This window comes from Hevea brasiliensis, chromosome 13 (genome assembly GCF_030052815.1).
Source record: "Hevea brasiliensis isolate MT/VB/25A 57/8 chromosome 13, ASM3005281v1, whole genome shotgun sequence".
Taxonomy (NCBI): Eukaryota; Viridiplantae; Streptophyta; class Magnoliopsida; order Malpighiales; family Euphorbiaceae; genus Hevea; species Hevea brasiliensis.
Window position 1 is genome coordinate 12,379,807 of NC_079505.1, and position 17,451 is coordinate 12,397,257.

Sequence of the window (17,451 nt, forward strand, 5' to 3'; positions counted from 1 at the left end):
GATCAATTATTAAAAATATATCACAATTAGAGCTAACCTTGAATACCACTTTTCAATCTATTGCTGGCTAAATTTAATGATTTTAAAGATGGAAAGATGCGTAAAAATGGTATGATGCTATCACTGAAGTTGTTGGATGACAAATCAAGAAACACCAAATTTTGAAGACTTGATAGTCCTTCAAAAGTCACAAAAGAGTGTTAGTCAAGTTTGTGCTTGAAAATTGAAAAATAAGTACATAAATAAATGGAAAATCCTTAAAAATTAGAACAAGGAAACATTTTAAGCTGAGCTAACCTTGAATATCAGTTACACTTTCCAATCCATTGTTCGCCAAATTCAATGATTTTAAAAGTGAAAGATGGCCAATAGATGATACAATGCTCTTATTGTTGAACAAGTTACTTTCTAAATCAAGAAACTCCAACTCGCTGAGCCTTTGCAATTTTTCAAAACCTGCATCATAAGAGGTAGGTACCTAGTTAGATTTATTTATTATTTATTGTTTTCGAGTTGTTAGAAAAAAACTTAATTATGTTTCAATCATAAAACTATGAAAATATCTAAATAATAGTTTCAAACTAATTTTTGTTATTAGCAGCTTTTATCAAATATTAGAAAAAAAAACTTAAAATATTATGAAACAAAAGGTGTATTAGTTATTGCATAATTATACGATAATGCAAGACAAATTAATATTCTACCTTCATTCTCAACACAATCAATAATATAATTGCGTCGTAAGCTAAGACTCGTCAATTCTTGAAAAGGAAGAAACAAAGAGGCATTGAAGCACCATTCAAAGGCCAAATAATCGCGCCAAATACTGAGTTTGGAAACTCGTCCAGTGGTGGAGCTGCAGTGAATATTTTCCCATTTACAACAGTCATCGGTGTATAATCCCCAAGAAGAGAGTGACATGTATTCAGGATAATTGAAAGAAGCCTTGAGTTGCAAAAGAGCATTTCTCTCATTCTCAAAACAACCATCACAGCTCCACCATCCCTCTAATAATGAAGCTATTACTAAAGCAACCAACAGCTGCTTAATTAGCCTCATTTCAGTACTTGTATGCGAAATATAAACAATTATTTCTCTTCAATTACGCAATGAAGCAACAGCCTAGCACCTTTGGGCTTTTATAGACCCATGTTGTGTAATAATTTCAGTTGAGCTTCCTTGCTTCATCAACTAGTTTTTCTTTTCTTTTTTCACCCAGTCAAGTCTCCTCCCTTCTTCTCCTTTATATGGGCTTTTGAGTAAAATAGCATAAGAAGATTGGTAAGTCTCTGGAATTTATTTGCTTTTATCCACAACGCTTTTTCTGGCCTTTTTTATACGGCAAAAATAAAAAGACAAATGTGGAAAAAAAAATTATCACCGACGTCACGCATATTTCATGTAAATCAACAGTCACGCAATTATAATGAATCAAATTTGATTTAATATAATATATTTTTTAAAAATCTATAATTATTGATTACTGTATTTGAGGTTTGATATTATAATTGAAAGGTTAAAAATTTATTTTTAGAAAATATTATTTTAATGCTGTTAAAAAAATGGTTTAATTATTTTAGAATTGTATAATTAAAATATATTGAATTTAATTAATTTCAAACCAATATATATATATATATATATATATATATATATATATATATATATATATATATATATATATATATATATATATATATATATATATATATAATGAATTGTTGTTCCAAATAATATTTTAAAAGCCATATTAAATAAATTTTTATGCATTTGATTTTCGCACACGTCAAAATTTTTTAAAAATATTTAATTTTGACAACATGTCTCCAACGTGGTTGGAACGCGACGTCTTCCTAGCTTGGTCAGCCACTTGGCAAATGTTCCACCACTCATCATGTCTTGAGCTACTCGCTTTAATGGAGTCGAGTCTTGTGTGTCTTGCAACATTTTTTCTTGCTTTTTTTATGCGGCAAAATAAAGAAATTCGTTCGCTTTAAAATAAAAGAAAATTTTAAAAGGAAAATAAATGTTAGATTCTACTCTTATTTTCCTTTTAAATTAAATAAAAGTAGGAGAAAATATTTAAAATTGTAAAATTATCTCTTTATTTGTAAATTATTTTTAAATATTTAATTATAAAATTATAATTTTATTATTTAAAAAAATAAATTTCCTTTTAATATATATTTTCCTTCCTCTTTTCCTTCTTTCCTATTATTTTCCTTCTTTTCTATATATAATTATTGTATTTTTTTATCTTCTTTTAATTAATTTTTTTTCCTCTCATTTAAATATAATGTTAATTTTTTTATATTAAAATAAAAAAAATTATTATTTAATTTCTCTATTTTAATAAAGTAACTATTTAATTCTCTTATTTATAAAAATATATTAGAGAAAATAGTGCAATCATATAAAATAATTTATTCTAATCATTAATCATGGTAATCACGTTATAATCAATGGTTAAAGTGTAATCGGTGTATATATAACAATTACACTAAATAATTATTCTAAGATTTGGGCTAAATTATTCTATTGAAATAATTTTGTTTCACAAGTCAAGTCTCCCTCTTCCCCTTTTCTCCTTTATATGGGCTTTTGAGTAAAATAGCGTAGAAAGACTGGAAAGTCCTTGAAATTTGTTTGCTTTAATCCCCTTTTCTAGCCTTTCTTATACAGCAAAATAAATGACTAATGTGAAAAAGCGATTATTACCAACGTTATACACATGTCATGTAAACCAATGGTAACGCAATATGATGAATCAAATTTAATTTAATATAATATATTTTTTCAAAATCTATAATTACTTGGTACATAGAATCACAAACACTTAAAATAAAGTGTTATTCCTGTGTTTGAGGTTTGAGATTCTGATGGAAAGGTTAAAAATGTATTTTTATAAAATATTATTTTTAATATTATTGAAAAAATGGTTTAATTATTTTAAAATTTTATAATTAAAGTATATTGAATTTAATTAATTTAAAATAAATTTTTAATATTCATTATATATATTGAATTCATGTTCTCAACAATATTTTAAATGCCATGTTAAACAAATTTTTATGCATTTGATACTTGTTGAACATATTTTCACTCGCCAAAATTTTTTAAAATTATTTAATTTTGACAAATGTCTTGTTTATTTTTATTTTTATTCTTATTATTTTTTATAATATTAACTATTTCTCTTTAATTAATTAATGAATGCAACATCCTAACACTTTAAGCTTTTTATAGACCCAGGTTATATAATAATTTGAGTTGAACTTCCTAGCTTGATCAACTACTCGGCAAATGTTGCACCACTCATCATGTCTTGAACTGCTTGCTTTAATAGAGTCAAGTCTTGTGTGGCCTGCCCAGAAACAAATTTTCTTGCCTTTTTTTATACGGCAAAATAAAGGAATTTGTTTACTTTGTCTGAGTCAAGTCTCTAGTGGAAGTGTGAATCTAATGGCTACACTTTTTCTTACTTTTTTTATAAGGCAGAATAAATGACTTATTGTTCATTGAAAATGATGCCATTTTGATTATGAATCTAAGATAAGATAATAGGATTGAACCATTGGGCTAATAGCTCGATGGTTGAGCACTTGCTTATGAGTTTGAAATCAATTGGTTCAATTCAGAATCAAACAAAAATAACCAATTAATTGAAATGAAAAAAATATAAAAACTGAAACATGCCGAGGTAATAAAAGGAATTGAACCGAATCAATTCTATTATTTCAACTTAATTTTTTGATTTTGACCTTCTCTTTTCACTTCCCTACATTTGCCTCACTTTCTTGGATAACTTTCCTATCAATATTTTCTTTCTATATCCAAATATATATATATATATATATATATATTCCTTTTAATTGTTGTATTCTTTTATCCTTCTCCAATTATTTTCTTTCCTGTCATCCAAACGTAATGGTTATTTTCTTCTATTCCAAATATGATTATTTTGTGATTACTTTATTAATATATAATTTTTGAATAGTTTGTTATATTAAAATATATTTTAATTAATAAAAATAAATTTTTAGTATAAAGTTTCAACTAAAAATGAATATAAAATATATTTTATATAAAAAAAATTAAATATACAATTTAAATTAATAGACTATTTTATTAATCAAATAAAATTTTAAAGACTATTTTATTAATTAAATAAAACTTTATAGACTATATTATAATTTATCGTTAACTTTTTTAAATCAAATTTAATACTTTAATTACAACTGTGATAGCTAATTATGATTCAACTATGATACATACAAAATAAAATTTTGTCTATAATCATGAATACTCTAAAATTTTAAGTTTTTTTTTAATTTTAGATTTTTTTTATAAGATATATCTTTCATATATATAATCCTATTTCCTTTCGTTGAGCTGCCTACCTTCATCAACCACTTTTTCTTTTTCTTTTTTTTTTCTTTTTATTAGCTAAAAATATTATCATAATGATAAAAAGAAACCAAAGGTGCAACGACCACCAGCTTTTCATCAACTGTTGTACCATCCGTCATATGAATAATTTATAATTTTTATTTTTTAATTTAATTTTTAATTATATTTTAAATAAGATAAATTGTTATTATTATTAATATTGATCATGATAATCACATTATATAACCAACAATAAAAATGTAATTATTATACATATAACAATTACACTAGATAATTATTCTGAAAACTGGGCCATATTATTCTATTGAAATAATTTTATTTCACCAAGTCAAGTCTCCTCTCTCTTTCCCACTCTCTTCCCTTCTTCCCCTTTATATGATCTTTTGACTAAAATAGCATAAGAAGATTGGCAAGTCTTTGGAATTTATTTGCTGTAATCCACAACACTTTTTGTAGCCATTTTAATACGGCAAAATAAAAAGACAAATGTTCCACCTCTCATCACACGTTTAAAATGGAGAAAATTATTGAGTGCAACCATTGTATGTACAATGGTATAGTTCTAACCATTGATCATGATAGGTCACTTTATAATCAACGGATAAAATGCATTTGTTGACTATTATAGGGGCTTTTGAGTAAAATAGCATAGGAAGATTGGCAAGTCTTCGGAATTTGTTTGCTTTATAACTGAGTCAAGTCTCATGTGGAAGGGTGAAGTTGATATGGACTGCCCAACATCACTTTTTCTTGCATTTTTAACACGGCAAAATAAAAGAATTGTTTGCTTTAACTAAGTCAAGTCTTGTGTGGAAGTGTGAATCTGATATGGATTACCAACAACACTTTTTTTTACCCTTCTTATAAGGCAGAATAAATGACTTTGTTGTTTGTAAAAAATGATGGCATTTTGATTATGAATCTAAGATAACAGGATTGAATCACTTGACAAATAGCTCCATAGTTGAGCACTTGCCTCTTAATATAAGAGGTTTTGAGTTTATATAATATCTAACAATTCTATTTATTTTAAATATTTTCAATGCATAAAAATAATCATGAGGAGCAAAATCATAGAACATATATTACGAATTTACTATTGAAATAAGCATGATATTGCAAGATATCCTATACATCAATTAAATATGAATTTTTATTTAATATTGTGTCATCACAATTCTAGAGATTGAGTTTATTATGAATTATATATATATATATATAGAAATTCAGCAGAAAGATTAAAAAATAATAAAAAAAAAAGATGAAGAAGGAAGAAGATTAGAAGAACCAGAGAGCCTTGAGCAAGAAGAGAGTTATTATTCAATCATAGATAGCATATTACAGAAGGTTCAATCCCTTGCATAAAGATTACAATCAGCTCTTCTCTCTAACTGTTTAACAGCTCAACAACTGCTCTAACAGCTTAACAACTACACTAATCAATATATTTATCCCCAAAAAAAAAAGAAAAAAATCCACCACCAATCAACATTAGACTGAAACAAGCTCTCAATGGAATCTCTGCTAATTGAACTGAACTCTGCAATCAGCTCCAGCTCATTATTCTGCAACCATCCTAGCTTACTCAAACTAGGACATAAACTCAGCTCACTCATCATGGTTGAATGCTTTTAAAGTACATAGCAGACCCAGACTTCAATAGCATCTAAACCAAAAAGGAATATTGTCTACCAGAAAATAGTAGAGGTTGGTGAGGCTCAACTCTATCATATAGAACCATGCTCTTCGCCAATATGGATTTATGTACAAAATGGCAGCCATGGTCAACAACACTAAGGCATAAGAAATCAGAAAACTCACATAGAAAGCATCCATGTCCATAAAGCCACCATCTCTTTTATGATCTTTTTTATCTTCCTCTGAAACTCTTGGCATTATTGATGAAGAAAAGCAACTTTTAGACAATGGAGGTCCGCAAAGGAAAGGGTTTCCCTCATAGCTACTATTGTCGAATGTAGCAAATTGTGCAACCATCTCAGGTGTCTTGCCAGATAAATTGTTGTGTGCTACACTGAAGACAGCTAGCCAATGTAGTTGAGTGAGTTGAGGGATTTTGCCATTCAATTTGTTGTAGGACAGATCCAAGCTCTCAATTTGCTTCAAGTTTGAAAATGATTGCGGAATCAATCCTGTCAAACTGTTATGGGACAGGTTTAACACCTGGATCATGCTAAGATTTCCTATTTCAGCAGGAATTTTACCTGTCAAATTGTTGCAGGACAGATCGAGCCCTGATATGTACTTGAGAATGCTTCCTTGGAAGTAATACGATATACTCTTTGTTGTAAACTCCAAAGGCTGTTTCATATAAGCTGGAGATGAAGCCATATACGGATTTGTGCCAACTTCTTCTTGCCTAACCTTATTGCTAGCAGCGGTTATGCAAGGGAGGACATGGCCAGAAAGATTATTATTAGAAAGATCAACCAAGCTTAATTGGCCTAAGTTGCACAACTGAATTGGTATTTCACCTACAAGATTGTTATAACCCAAAAGAAGATAGCTCAATTTTGGAAACTTGCCAAACCAATCTGGAATCCTTCTAGTGAAATAGTTGCGACTAAGATCCAATGTCATTAATTCAGAACAATTGTAAAATGCATTTGTCAGTGGTCCTTGTAGCCTATTATTTGATAAATAAACTTCTCTGATCTGTGGAGGGACAAAGCTAGATGGTAGGGTTCCAGAGAACTTGTTCTCTGATAGATCCAAGACTCGAAGAAAAGTCATATTCCTTATCCAACCAGGAATGCTACCAAAGAGATGATTATCACTCACATCCAACATATTCAACAAGGTGCAGTTAAGTATGCTATATGGGATACTTCCAGTGAATTGATTGCCATCCAACAATAATCGATCCAATTCTTTGCAATTAGCCTGTTCTGGGAATATTTGGCCTTGCAAATTATTGTTTGAAAGAATGAGATTAAATAATGAAATACATCCAACAATCAAGTCTTGGGGTATTATGCCTGATAGTCGATTGTTGGACAAGTCTAATTTTATCAATTGGCTCATTTTCCCAAATGATGAAGGAATGTCACCAATGAGACCATTTCCAGACAAGTTTAGAAAATATAAATTTGGAAATTGTACTCCAATTTCTGTTGGAATAGGACTGTTGAAGCTGTTGTCAGAGATATCTAAGTGTGACAAATACACATGGGAATGCATTGGCAAGTGGAGGGGCCCTGAAAGAGAACAACTAGGCAAGTGAAGTGTGTATAATTTTGTGTTGTTTCCAATCAACCAATGTGGAAACTCTCCCTTCATTTTAATATCTGACAGATCAACATACTCTAACTTATGCTGATAATCGAGGAACTTGGGAAACACTCCACCATCTCCTTGACCTGACAAATCTAAGGTCTCTAATTGAAATTTTGGTGTCAAATTAGGAACATCTATATCTGCATATATCTCGTTCTCATGACAATCCAAGAACTTGAGCTTTGAATGGTTAAAGAACGGCAGTAGTGAGATTGGAATTTTGAATAGGTTTCTTGAAAGTTGTAATTTATGTAAGGATGTGAGAGTCCCCATTGGAATTTTGAATAGGTTTCTTGAAAGTTGTAATTTATGTAAGGATGTGAGAGTCCCCAGGGGAGATATGGAGATATTTCCAATGAAGTGATTGGAAGATATATCTAATTGTTGAAGGGATGTTAAATTTGCTAGACACGAAGGCAATGTGCCACGGAGATCATTGTTGCTCATATCTAACTTTAGAAGATGTTTTAACTCGCATAAACCTGAAATTATTTATTTGTGAAATGTATTAGTACAAATCTAATATATGTCTATCAAATGTCATTGTGTAAGTGGTTAATTAAAAAAAAAAAAGTTTGTTTTCAAATATATTTTCAAAATTTTCGATAAAATGATACCCAGAACATTGCCCATTAATGTTTTAATTGAAAATATTTTAATATCGATAATTATGTTAACATAACAATGCAATCCAATGAGATAAAACTATCTAAAATGACTTAAGTCTGCAAATAAAAAAAAATTAAATTGAACAATTTTTAGTATATATATATATATACTCAACTCAACTCAACTCAACTAAGTCTTTATCCTAAAAATTTGGAGTCGGCTATACGGATTCGCTTTCTCCACTTTGAACGATTTTGGGTAATTGCAAACAGTCACATCAACACAACCTTACTAAATTCTGTCCATCATAAACACATAAATGTGGAACCCATGTATTTAATAGGTAAATTCCATCATACTTCTTATATTTTGGGTTGATGGTGGACTAGGTCTAGTAAAGAAAAATTCAAAAAATCAAAGCATTTATCTTAAAAGTACCTATCATTTTCTCAAATATTAAAGTGGGTATAAAAAAAAATCCATTTTCGTAATTAACCATGTTCGTGACAAAGAAGGATTAAAAGGATCTTACCTTTGGCAGCAGGTATGGTTCCACTTAGTTGACATCCCGACAATAATAAAATCTTAAGTGATGATATCTTTCCAATGTCTTTCAAGAAGTTGTTGTGGAGAGTGGAAAAACTCAAATCCAAATACACCAAATTTTTGAAATTCAGCAACCCTGTTAAAAAATAATATTACTCTTTGATTTTTTTTTATATTAAAAAATAATAAATCAATTGTGAGCTCAACAACACAATTAAAGCATGAAAATTAATTCATACCTTGACAATAAGAAAATAAAAATAAAAGTTTAACAGATGAACCTCATTATGTATGTTGAAGGGCTCAAAAATGGATTTTTCCTAACACCACAAATGGGGCAATCGACCAACTCATAAGATACCCCATGCTCAACTTGATAAAAGCTCATTGGATCTCATTCTTTATATTTAGCAAAGCCAAGTTTAGGCTTACAAAAAAGGTTACTTTACTAAATGAGTCCAGTCTGAAGAGTTAAGAGGGCGTTTGACCTAATTTATGAAAATCAACTTTTAAACATTATATGCCTATAAGTTAATTTGAACTTATAAATATTTAAAATTTTGAGCAGTTATATATTTATTTAAAGTGTTTATAAATGACTGATAAATAATTAATGTGTTTGATAAAAAATAACTTATAAGTATATTTATCTTTAAAATAACAAAAAAAAATATTAATAAGATTTATGATGAAATTCTAAAAATTAAATGAAGATTATATAATAAAATACTTAGTCAAACTAATTTATAAGTACAGAGTATATAAGCATCAAAATAAAAGGTTAGGTCTCCCAGCTTATTATTATTTTTATTTTAATTTATAAACTCAATTTATAAACCAAAAAAATTATTATAAACAAACATATCAATCTAATTTTTAGAGCTTATAAGTTAAGACAAACACGATCTAAGTAAAATTAAATCATTTAATTTGTTGAGGTGGCAAATAGATTGGACAGATTTGAATTTGGATTATTGTCGAGCAGGTTCAAATTTGGCCATTTCAAAGTTACACATTGATATAGATTGCCCACTGGTCAACATAGAAAAAAAGGGCTCATTTTTTTGCCAATTCAGATAAAAATATTAATTTTATCAAAAAAATATTTTTTTAATCAATTTAATAAATGGGTGGACTCAAATATAATTTTATTAATAAATAATTTAAAATTTTTTAGTATATATACATATATACACACATGTATACTTATTTAAAATTTTTTGTTATAAATTATATATGAAAAATACTTTTTTCTTAATTTTAATGATATATTTTAAAATTTAAATTATTTGTTTATCATAAAAATATTATTAAAATAATAATTATTGCTAATAAATGAGTAATTAAGTTTCAAATGGTCAAATCCACTGATCAATTAATTTTCAGCTCTAATTATTCCTATAAGAAAAGAAAACAAAGCTCAATTATACTCAAAACAAAAAAAAAAAATACTGATGCTTTAATTTGTTTTCCTCTTTTTCAAAAAAAAAAAAATCTTATTGATTTACCTTGAGTAGGTAGGGTAGCATTGAGGGCTTTCATAGACAAAAATTTAAGGAAAGGCAATACTCCAAAGCTCTTAAAAGACTCTTCATCAAGTGAGGAATGATCCAGAAACAACTCTTCCACGCTTGTCAAATTACGCAGCTCTACTTAAAAGAAAAAAAAAAGTGCAGAATTTCAGTGAAACTAGGCAAATTAATCACAATTATTGTAGCATATATGAAAGTAAAGATTAATGAGAATAACTTGAAGCTATTATCTCAAAAACCTGCCTTGAGCAAATATTGCTCCTTTGAAGCTATTATCTGTTAGAGAAAGGGTCTTGAGAAATGGATATGCTCCCAGTAATTCCAGCTGAATGCTGCTTCTTCCATGGGTCTTAATGTTATCAAGGAAAAGTTATCAAGGAAAAGAGCACTCAAATTCCTGACGAGTCTCATATCTGCAAGTGTATGAACAAATTGCTTTGATCATGCTTAATGCAATTGTATCAATTGGGAAGATTTTATTGTTCATATTAGATTAGGGCGTAATGCTATATTCCCACTCATTTGCAACAAATTGCTTTTATTATTGAATACAATTACGTTTCGTTTAAAATAAATAAATAAATAAAGGCTTCACTTGTTTTATGTGATATATTAGAGCAAAAATATATAATATTTGTTTTATGGAATTGGAACACATGAAATAATTGAAAACTGAAACATAAAGGAGAAAAACCAGTAACCAATGCTATGAATCTATTTGTATAGTACCGCATGAATCAAACTTTGGTTTAAATGGCATACCTCTTCAGGCCACAACTTTAGTAATTTGATTTCCTCCTAGGCTTAGTACCTCTAAGTTGCCCAAAGCATCCAATTCTAGATATAAGAAGTAAAACAAATAATCCAATTCTGGTTAAAAGATGCTGAAATTATAAGACCATATAAAGCATGTTCCAGTTCATCTAATTAATAATATAGCAGTGGATCTCACATGTTGTGGAATGTTTGTAAGAGTACCAGAGCATATCCATTAATCGGGTCTAGGTAAGAAAAATTCATCCTATGAAAAATTTTTGCTTAGACCTGATTCACTATAGACCCAAGACATAATCATGTAGGACCCATGTATTTAATAGGTGAGCACCATCATACATTTTGTGTGTTGAGTCCACAGCGAATTGAGTCTAGGCTATATACACACGCGCGTGCGTGTTTGTGTGTGTGTGACAATGTCACATATCTGACCTTCCATATTTATTAATCCTTCTAAGAGATTGTATTCCATATTCAAAAACTTGAGAGATGAAAGTCTCCTAAGAGATGATAGACTATTGTTATCCAGGCGATTATAGCTCAAATCAAGATATTCCAAATTGCTCAGCTTCTGTAACTCTTTACCACCACCTATAGAAACATTATTTCTAGCTAGTTATATGATTTTCAACATATATATTTATTTGAAACAAATAAAATAATAGAATTAAGTTCAAGTTATACCTTGGAATGATTTAAGGGATTCAATTTCATTGCCAGCTAAATTCAAGAACTTTAAGCTTGTTCCATTACTTAATTCTGCCCAAGGGAAATATAATTCACTGGGAATGCATGAACATCCTTTGTTTGAGATAACAGTTAAAGAAAATGAACAGAAACAGAAATTGAAACTCACTTTGAATATCGATTAGTCCTTTCAATCCACGTTAATACAGAAATAATTTTTTTAAATATGGAAGATCAACAAAGGATGATAGGAAACCATTGCCGACGTTGTCAAAACTTATATCAAGAAATTCCAAATTTCCAAGTTTCGATACTCCTTGACATTGTGCACCAAAGGAAGTTCTAGTTAGTGGCTTTATAGTCAGTGAAATATATGCTTTATGAAAAGATCATGAACCACATTTGATTTTCTAAATGGTGTGAAAAAAAAATAAAGAAAGTATATCTTACTTTTAATATCAATCGTTCCTGTGAGTATATTGTCCCATAGATATAACGATCTTAAAGATGATAAGTCACTAAAAAATGGTGTGATACTACTGTTGAAGTTGTTGTGTGACAAATCAAGAAACTCCAATTTTTCAAGTTTTGATAGCCCTTCAAAAGTCATAAAACAGTATTAGTCAAGTTTGTGCTTGAAAATTGAAAAATAAATAAATAAATCAATGAAAGCAAAACCCTGATAAATTATAATAAAATGATATCACAATTTGAGCTAACCTTGAAAATTAGTTACACTTTCCAATCTGTTGTAGGCTAAATTTAATGATTTTAAAGATGGAAAGATAATTAAAGATGGTATGATACTATCGTTGAAGTTGTTGTATGATAAATCAAGAAACTCCAAATTTTCGAGTCTTGATAGTCCTTCGAAAGTCATAAAAGAGTATCAGTCAAAGTTTATGCTTGAAAATTGAAAAATAAATAAATCAATAAATAAAAGGAAAATTTTTAAAACTAGAATAAGAAGATATAACAAGTTGAACTAACCTTGAATATCAGTTACACTTTCCAATCCGATGTAGGCTAAACTTAATGATTTTAAAGATGAAAGATGGCCAATAGATGATAATATGCTCATGTTGTTGAACCAGCTTCTATCTAAATCAAGAAACTCCAACTTGTTGAGACTTTCTAATCTTTCAAAACCTGCATTTTAAGAGGATCGTAGGTATATATTATTCTTAGAGTTGTTAAAAAAATAAAAAGTACAATTTAAAAAATAAATAAATAAAATTGACATATTTTAAATCATAAAAACTCCACATATCTTAATAAATAGTTTCACTCTTTTTTTTAACGATAACTAAGATAACTAAAATTACAGAGTGTTATTTGCGGCTTTTATCAAACATTAGGAAAAAAAAATACTTAAAATATTATGAAAAAGATAATAAAAGAAGACAATATTCTATCTGCTTAAAAATAAAAAATAACGAGAGAGAGAGAGAGAGAGAGAGAGAGAGAGAGAGAGAGAGATATTCGACCTTCATTCTCAACACAATCAATAAAACTGTGTAGTAAGCTAAGACTCGTCAATTCTTGGAAGGGAAGAAACAAAGAGGCATTGAAGTACCAATCTGTTAAATACCAACCATTGCTCCAAATAGTGAGTTGGGAAACTCGTCCTGTGGTGGAGTTGCAGTGATTGTTTTCCCATTTACAACAGTCATCAGTATATATACCCCAAGAAGAGAGTGATATTTCAAGAGGATTATTGAAAGAAGCCTTGAGTTGTAAAAGAGCATTTCTCTCATCATCCAAACAACCATCACAGCTCCACCATCCCTCTAATAATGAAGCTATTACTAAAGCAACCAACAGCTGCTTAATTACCCTCATTTCAGTATTTTTACGCAGATATTTCTCTTGATCAACTACTTGGCAAATGTTCCACCACTCATCATATGTTTAAAATGGAGAAAATTATTGAGTGCAACCATTGTATGCACAATGGTATTATTCTAACCATTGATCATGATAGGTCACTTTATAGTCAATGGATAAGGTGCATTTGTTGACTATTATATGGGCTTTTGAGTAAAATAGCATAGGAACATTGGCAAGTCTTTGGAATTTGTTTGCTTTATAACCGAGTCAAGTCTCCTGTGGAAGGGTGAAGCTGATATGGACTGCCCAGCATCACTTTTTCTTGCATTTTTAACACAGCAAAATAAAAGAATTTGTTTGCTTTGACTAAGTCAAGTCTTGTGTGGAAGTGTGAATCTGATATGGACTGCCAACAACACTTTCTCTTGCCATTTTTTTAAGGCAGAATAAAAGACTTTGTTGTTTGTGGAAAATGATGTCATTTTGATTATGAATCTAAGATAATAGGATGAACTATTTGGCTAACAGCTGGATGGTTGAGCACTTTCCTCTCTAAGGAATCTCAGCTAATTGAACTGAGATCTTGCAGGGCACAATTTCACTTCATCATGCATTTGATCCTACTCAAATACCCAGTTGAATCTCCACTGAACATTTGTTTCATCTGCACTTAATCTTCTCATTATTGATCAGTTTCTTTTTCTCTTCTTCACTGAACACAGATAATCCAAAATCAGTGGCCTTCAACATGGCTCCCTCATCCTTGCTAGCCAGCAAGAAATTCTATGGCTTGAGATCACCTTCATCAACAGGCATTGAGCTTCTCTTCTTCTGCAGACTGTCAACAGAATCCATCATAACCTCATCCAAATCATTCCTTTTAATTAAACCGTCATTATTCATGGAATTTAGCAATGAACCACTGGTCCTTTCTTGACATTCATCATTCCTATTGTAATCCCCCTGAAAGTCCTCATTCATTACCGCCATTTCAGGTTCATTACTCTTCTGTGTCTCCTCTACACACACTGAAGACACTTCATTATCTTTCTCTTGAACAAGCTCCACATTTCCATTTATTTTCCCTCTCGCAAGGTTTTGAGAGAACTAATTCGATCAAGCCAACCTTTGCCTCCTCATCTCCACTTCCCAATTCCCTCAAATCCTTCACTTTTCAACATTCCTGGCCTCCTTTGATTCTGTATTTTCAGCAGACTCCTCTTCTAACTGCATACTATCAACTGAATCCAGTGTCATAACATCAAAAAGACAAGATTCACAAGTTTCAGCAGCTATAAATTGAGATTCAGACTTAAGTTTGACTGGATCCGAAATCACAGCATTCACTTTTTCTGCAATCTCTAGATGCTCATCTTCTTTTTCACAAGTTTCAACAGCTACAAATTGTGATTCATTTGATTTTCTAGCTCACTTGCACCCTGAATTTGCACAAACTCCTGTTGATCTTCTTCTTCATTAATGATGGTCACAAATAATGGGGCCTTAGAATGATTGTGGCTCACTGAATAAGTTTCTTCAGACTACAAACAGAAACCCTTGCATCTTCTATCATTCAATTCCAACAATGTTCTTGTGATTTCAAAAGGAAAATGGTCCATGGTTCTTGTTGCAGACGAGAAATGGAACAACAGGGAAAGATGAAAGAAAATGGAACTAAGGAAAGGTTCAAGAAAAGAAAGTTGAAAAAAAGAATTGACTCAAGAAATTCCAGAGAGAACAAGAAAGAGTAGAACAAGAAATTCAATAAATTTAGAGATGGAAAAGAGAGAGAAATTTCAGGGAAAGAAACCTAATTCGATTCTTGAGAGCAACTTTCAATCCATGGCCAAGAATAAACCAGCTCTGATACCATTGTCGCGAATCTCATAGAAATGAAGAAAGGAAGACAGAGAGAGACTCAGAGAAGAAAGAAAGAGAATCTCAGAGGGAAAAAGAAGAGTCTTAAGTCTGTAATTCTATTCATAACCCTCATTCTACAAACTCTGCTCCTTATATCAAGAAGCTTTACAAGTTTAACAACTAATCTTTACAAACTAACAACTTGTAACTGCTCTTATCAATACATGCCACATATACAGCTTATTCACTAAGTGATCCTAACACCCATCCACCATTGCACGTTGCCACATATACATTTGCATCAGCTTTGTATCAATACCACCCCCCATCATAGTTGCTTATCCTCAAGAAAGAAATCTGGAAATTGCAGGTGAAGGTCATTAGAAAATAACTGAACAGCAGCAGCATCATGCTGACATTCCGCCTTACAACAACCCAAAATTGCTTGAAGAAAAGCACAAACAAGACCATAGTTGCCTTAGCCTGGCCCCATAAATGCTTGACTTGCAAGCTGCAGCTGTTACATTTATTCTTCTTTTGTTTCCACCAACTTTACCAAAGCACAAACTTCTCAATTGACAAAGAATTGAATTCAGTGGCAGTCTTACAAACACCTGCTGAGCATCCTTTCTCCACCCATTTAACTTCATTTTAATTCTCTGTTTTCTCCATTTTTTGTATTCATTTTGTTTTAAGAGTATAACAGCATCCTTGGCAATTTCCCTAGCCCTCCACTCATCAGCTTCATAATGATCTTGATCAAATTGTTCATTCTCCATTGCCCACATTTCGGCAACACATTTTCTTTCTCTTCCTCCAAAGTTTGTTTCGCTCGGACTCTAGCATTTCATCAGACAATCTAATTGCAGCTAATTTTTCCTTCCAAGGGCCATCAATTTTATTCTTTGCTTTATTGTCTAACACAATGCCGTGACAACTGCATGTAAGGTTGCTCTTAAAGATCAATCGAGCTTGCATTAGTTCCTCCACGTCATTGCACAATTCCAGCAACCCTTGTTTCACCAGACTATGAAATACTCTTATATTTGGAAGAAAAGTCTGAAATGATCAATTATCAATATCAGATATACTTCTTGCAAAGCAGAGACAGTTATAGTCAATCATAGCATGCATATTAAAGAAGGTTCAATCCCTTGTATAGAGAGAACAATCAGCTCTGCTCTGTCTCTCTTACTGTTTAACAGCTCTATAACTGCCCTAACAGCTCTATGACTGCTCTAACAGCTTAACAATTACACCGATAAACATTAGACTAGTATCAATATATTTGAAATAAATATAGATAGAATTATCACTGACGTTTTAAGCGAAAAAATCATAACATATGATCATGGCATGGCCAAGTTAAGGATGAATGAGAGTAACCAAAGTGGCCGCGGCCAAGTCCAGTCAAGAACTAGATCGTGTAGCCACAGTAATATGATATGATCAAGTCAAGGTTCTCAAAATCTTGAACACTTGTAGAGTCACAAATGCTATTAATGGTATCAACAGGACCATAGACTGATGATGTTACTTTGATCTACATAATCTAACATTAACTCCAATTTTAACTATTTTTTGCCTCCAAACCTAGCAACCCAGATAGCTTAAAACTTGACATATAAATGAATCAAACACCAAACCCAGCAATCCAGACATTCCATAACAGAAACCCCAAAAACTAAAGATTGGTTTATTTATTGAGAGAGAGAGAGAGAGAGAGAGAGAGAGAGCTGTACCTTGAAGAAATTGAGGATTTGAAGAGAAAGAGAAAAATCTGTGTAGAAAGAGAGCTAAAGATATGTACGTGTGCGTCTTCAGAGAGAGAATGCGCAGGAGAACGGTCTCGGGCTTTGATGCCTCTGTTAGTACCTGGTACGGTGGTACCTCTGTTAGAAAAATAGAG

General features: G+C 30.7%; 2 protein-coding genes across 14 annotated transcripts; both read right to left on the reverse strand.

Moving 5' to 3' along the window:
* Nucleotides 1-18: 18 nt before the first annotated feature.
* On the reverse strand, nt 19-1,242 carry LOC131171832 (cuscuta receptor 1-like). The gene is made up of 2 exons (XM_058131835.1): nt 705-1,242; nt 19-456 (listed from the first exon to the last, which is right to left on the reverse strand). Exons 1-2 carry the CDS (start codon nt 1,057-1,059, stop codon nt 293-295), a joined length of 519 nt encoding a protein of 172 aa, XP_057987818.1. The 5' UTR covers nt 1,060-1,242; the 3' UTR covers nt 19-292.
* A 4,465-nt stretch (nt 1,243-5,707) lies between these two features.
* LOC110649914 (cuscuta receptor 1-like) lies at nt 5,708-17,416 on the reverse strand. 13 transcript variants are annotated; one of them, XM_058131821.1, is made up of 12 exons: nt 13,340-14,260; nt 12,843-13,001; nt 12,303-12,449; nt 12,022-12,168; nt 11,850-11,924; nt 11,598-11,756; nt 11,154-11,228; nt 10,635-10,804; nt 10,368-10,508; nt 8,846-8,995; nt 7,993-8,186; nt 5,708-7,932 (listed from the first exon to the last, which is right to left on the reverse strand). In XM_058131821.1, exons 9-12 carry the CDS (start codon nt 10,399-10,401, stop codon nt 6,067-6,069), a joined length of 2,244 nt encoding a protein of 747 aa, XP_057987804.1. In that variant the 5' UTR covers nt 10,402-10,508; nt 10,635-10,804; nt 11,154-11,228; nt 11,598-11,756; nt 11,850-11,924; nt 12,022-12,168; nt 12,303-12,449; nt 12,843-13,001; nt 13,340-14,260; the 3' UTR covers nt 5,708-6,066. The 13 variants fall into 13 exon arrangements, with proteins under 13 accessions (XP_057987804.1, XP_057987803.1, XP_057987805.1 ...); XM_058131830.1 differs by having other exon boundaries at nt 6,432-6,568; nt 6,633-7,932; nt 11,154-11,756; nt 13,340-14,264; XM_058131820.1 differs by lacking the exon at nt 13,340-14,260 and adding an exon at nt 17,285-17,416 and having other exon boundaries at nt 11,154-11,756.
* Nucleotides 17,417-17,451: the final 35 nt, after the last annotated feature.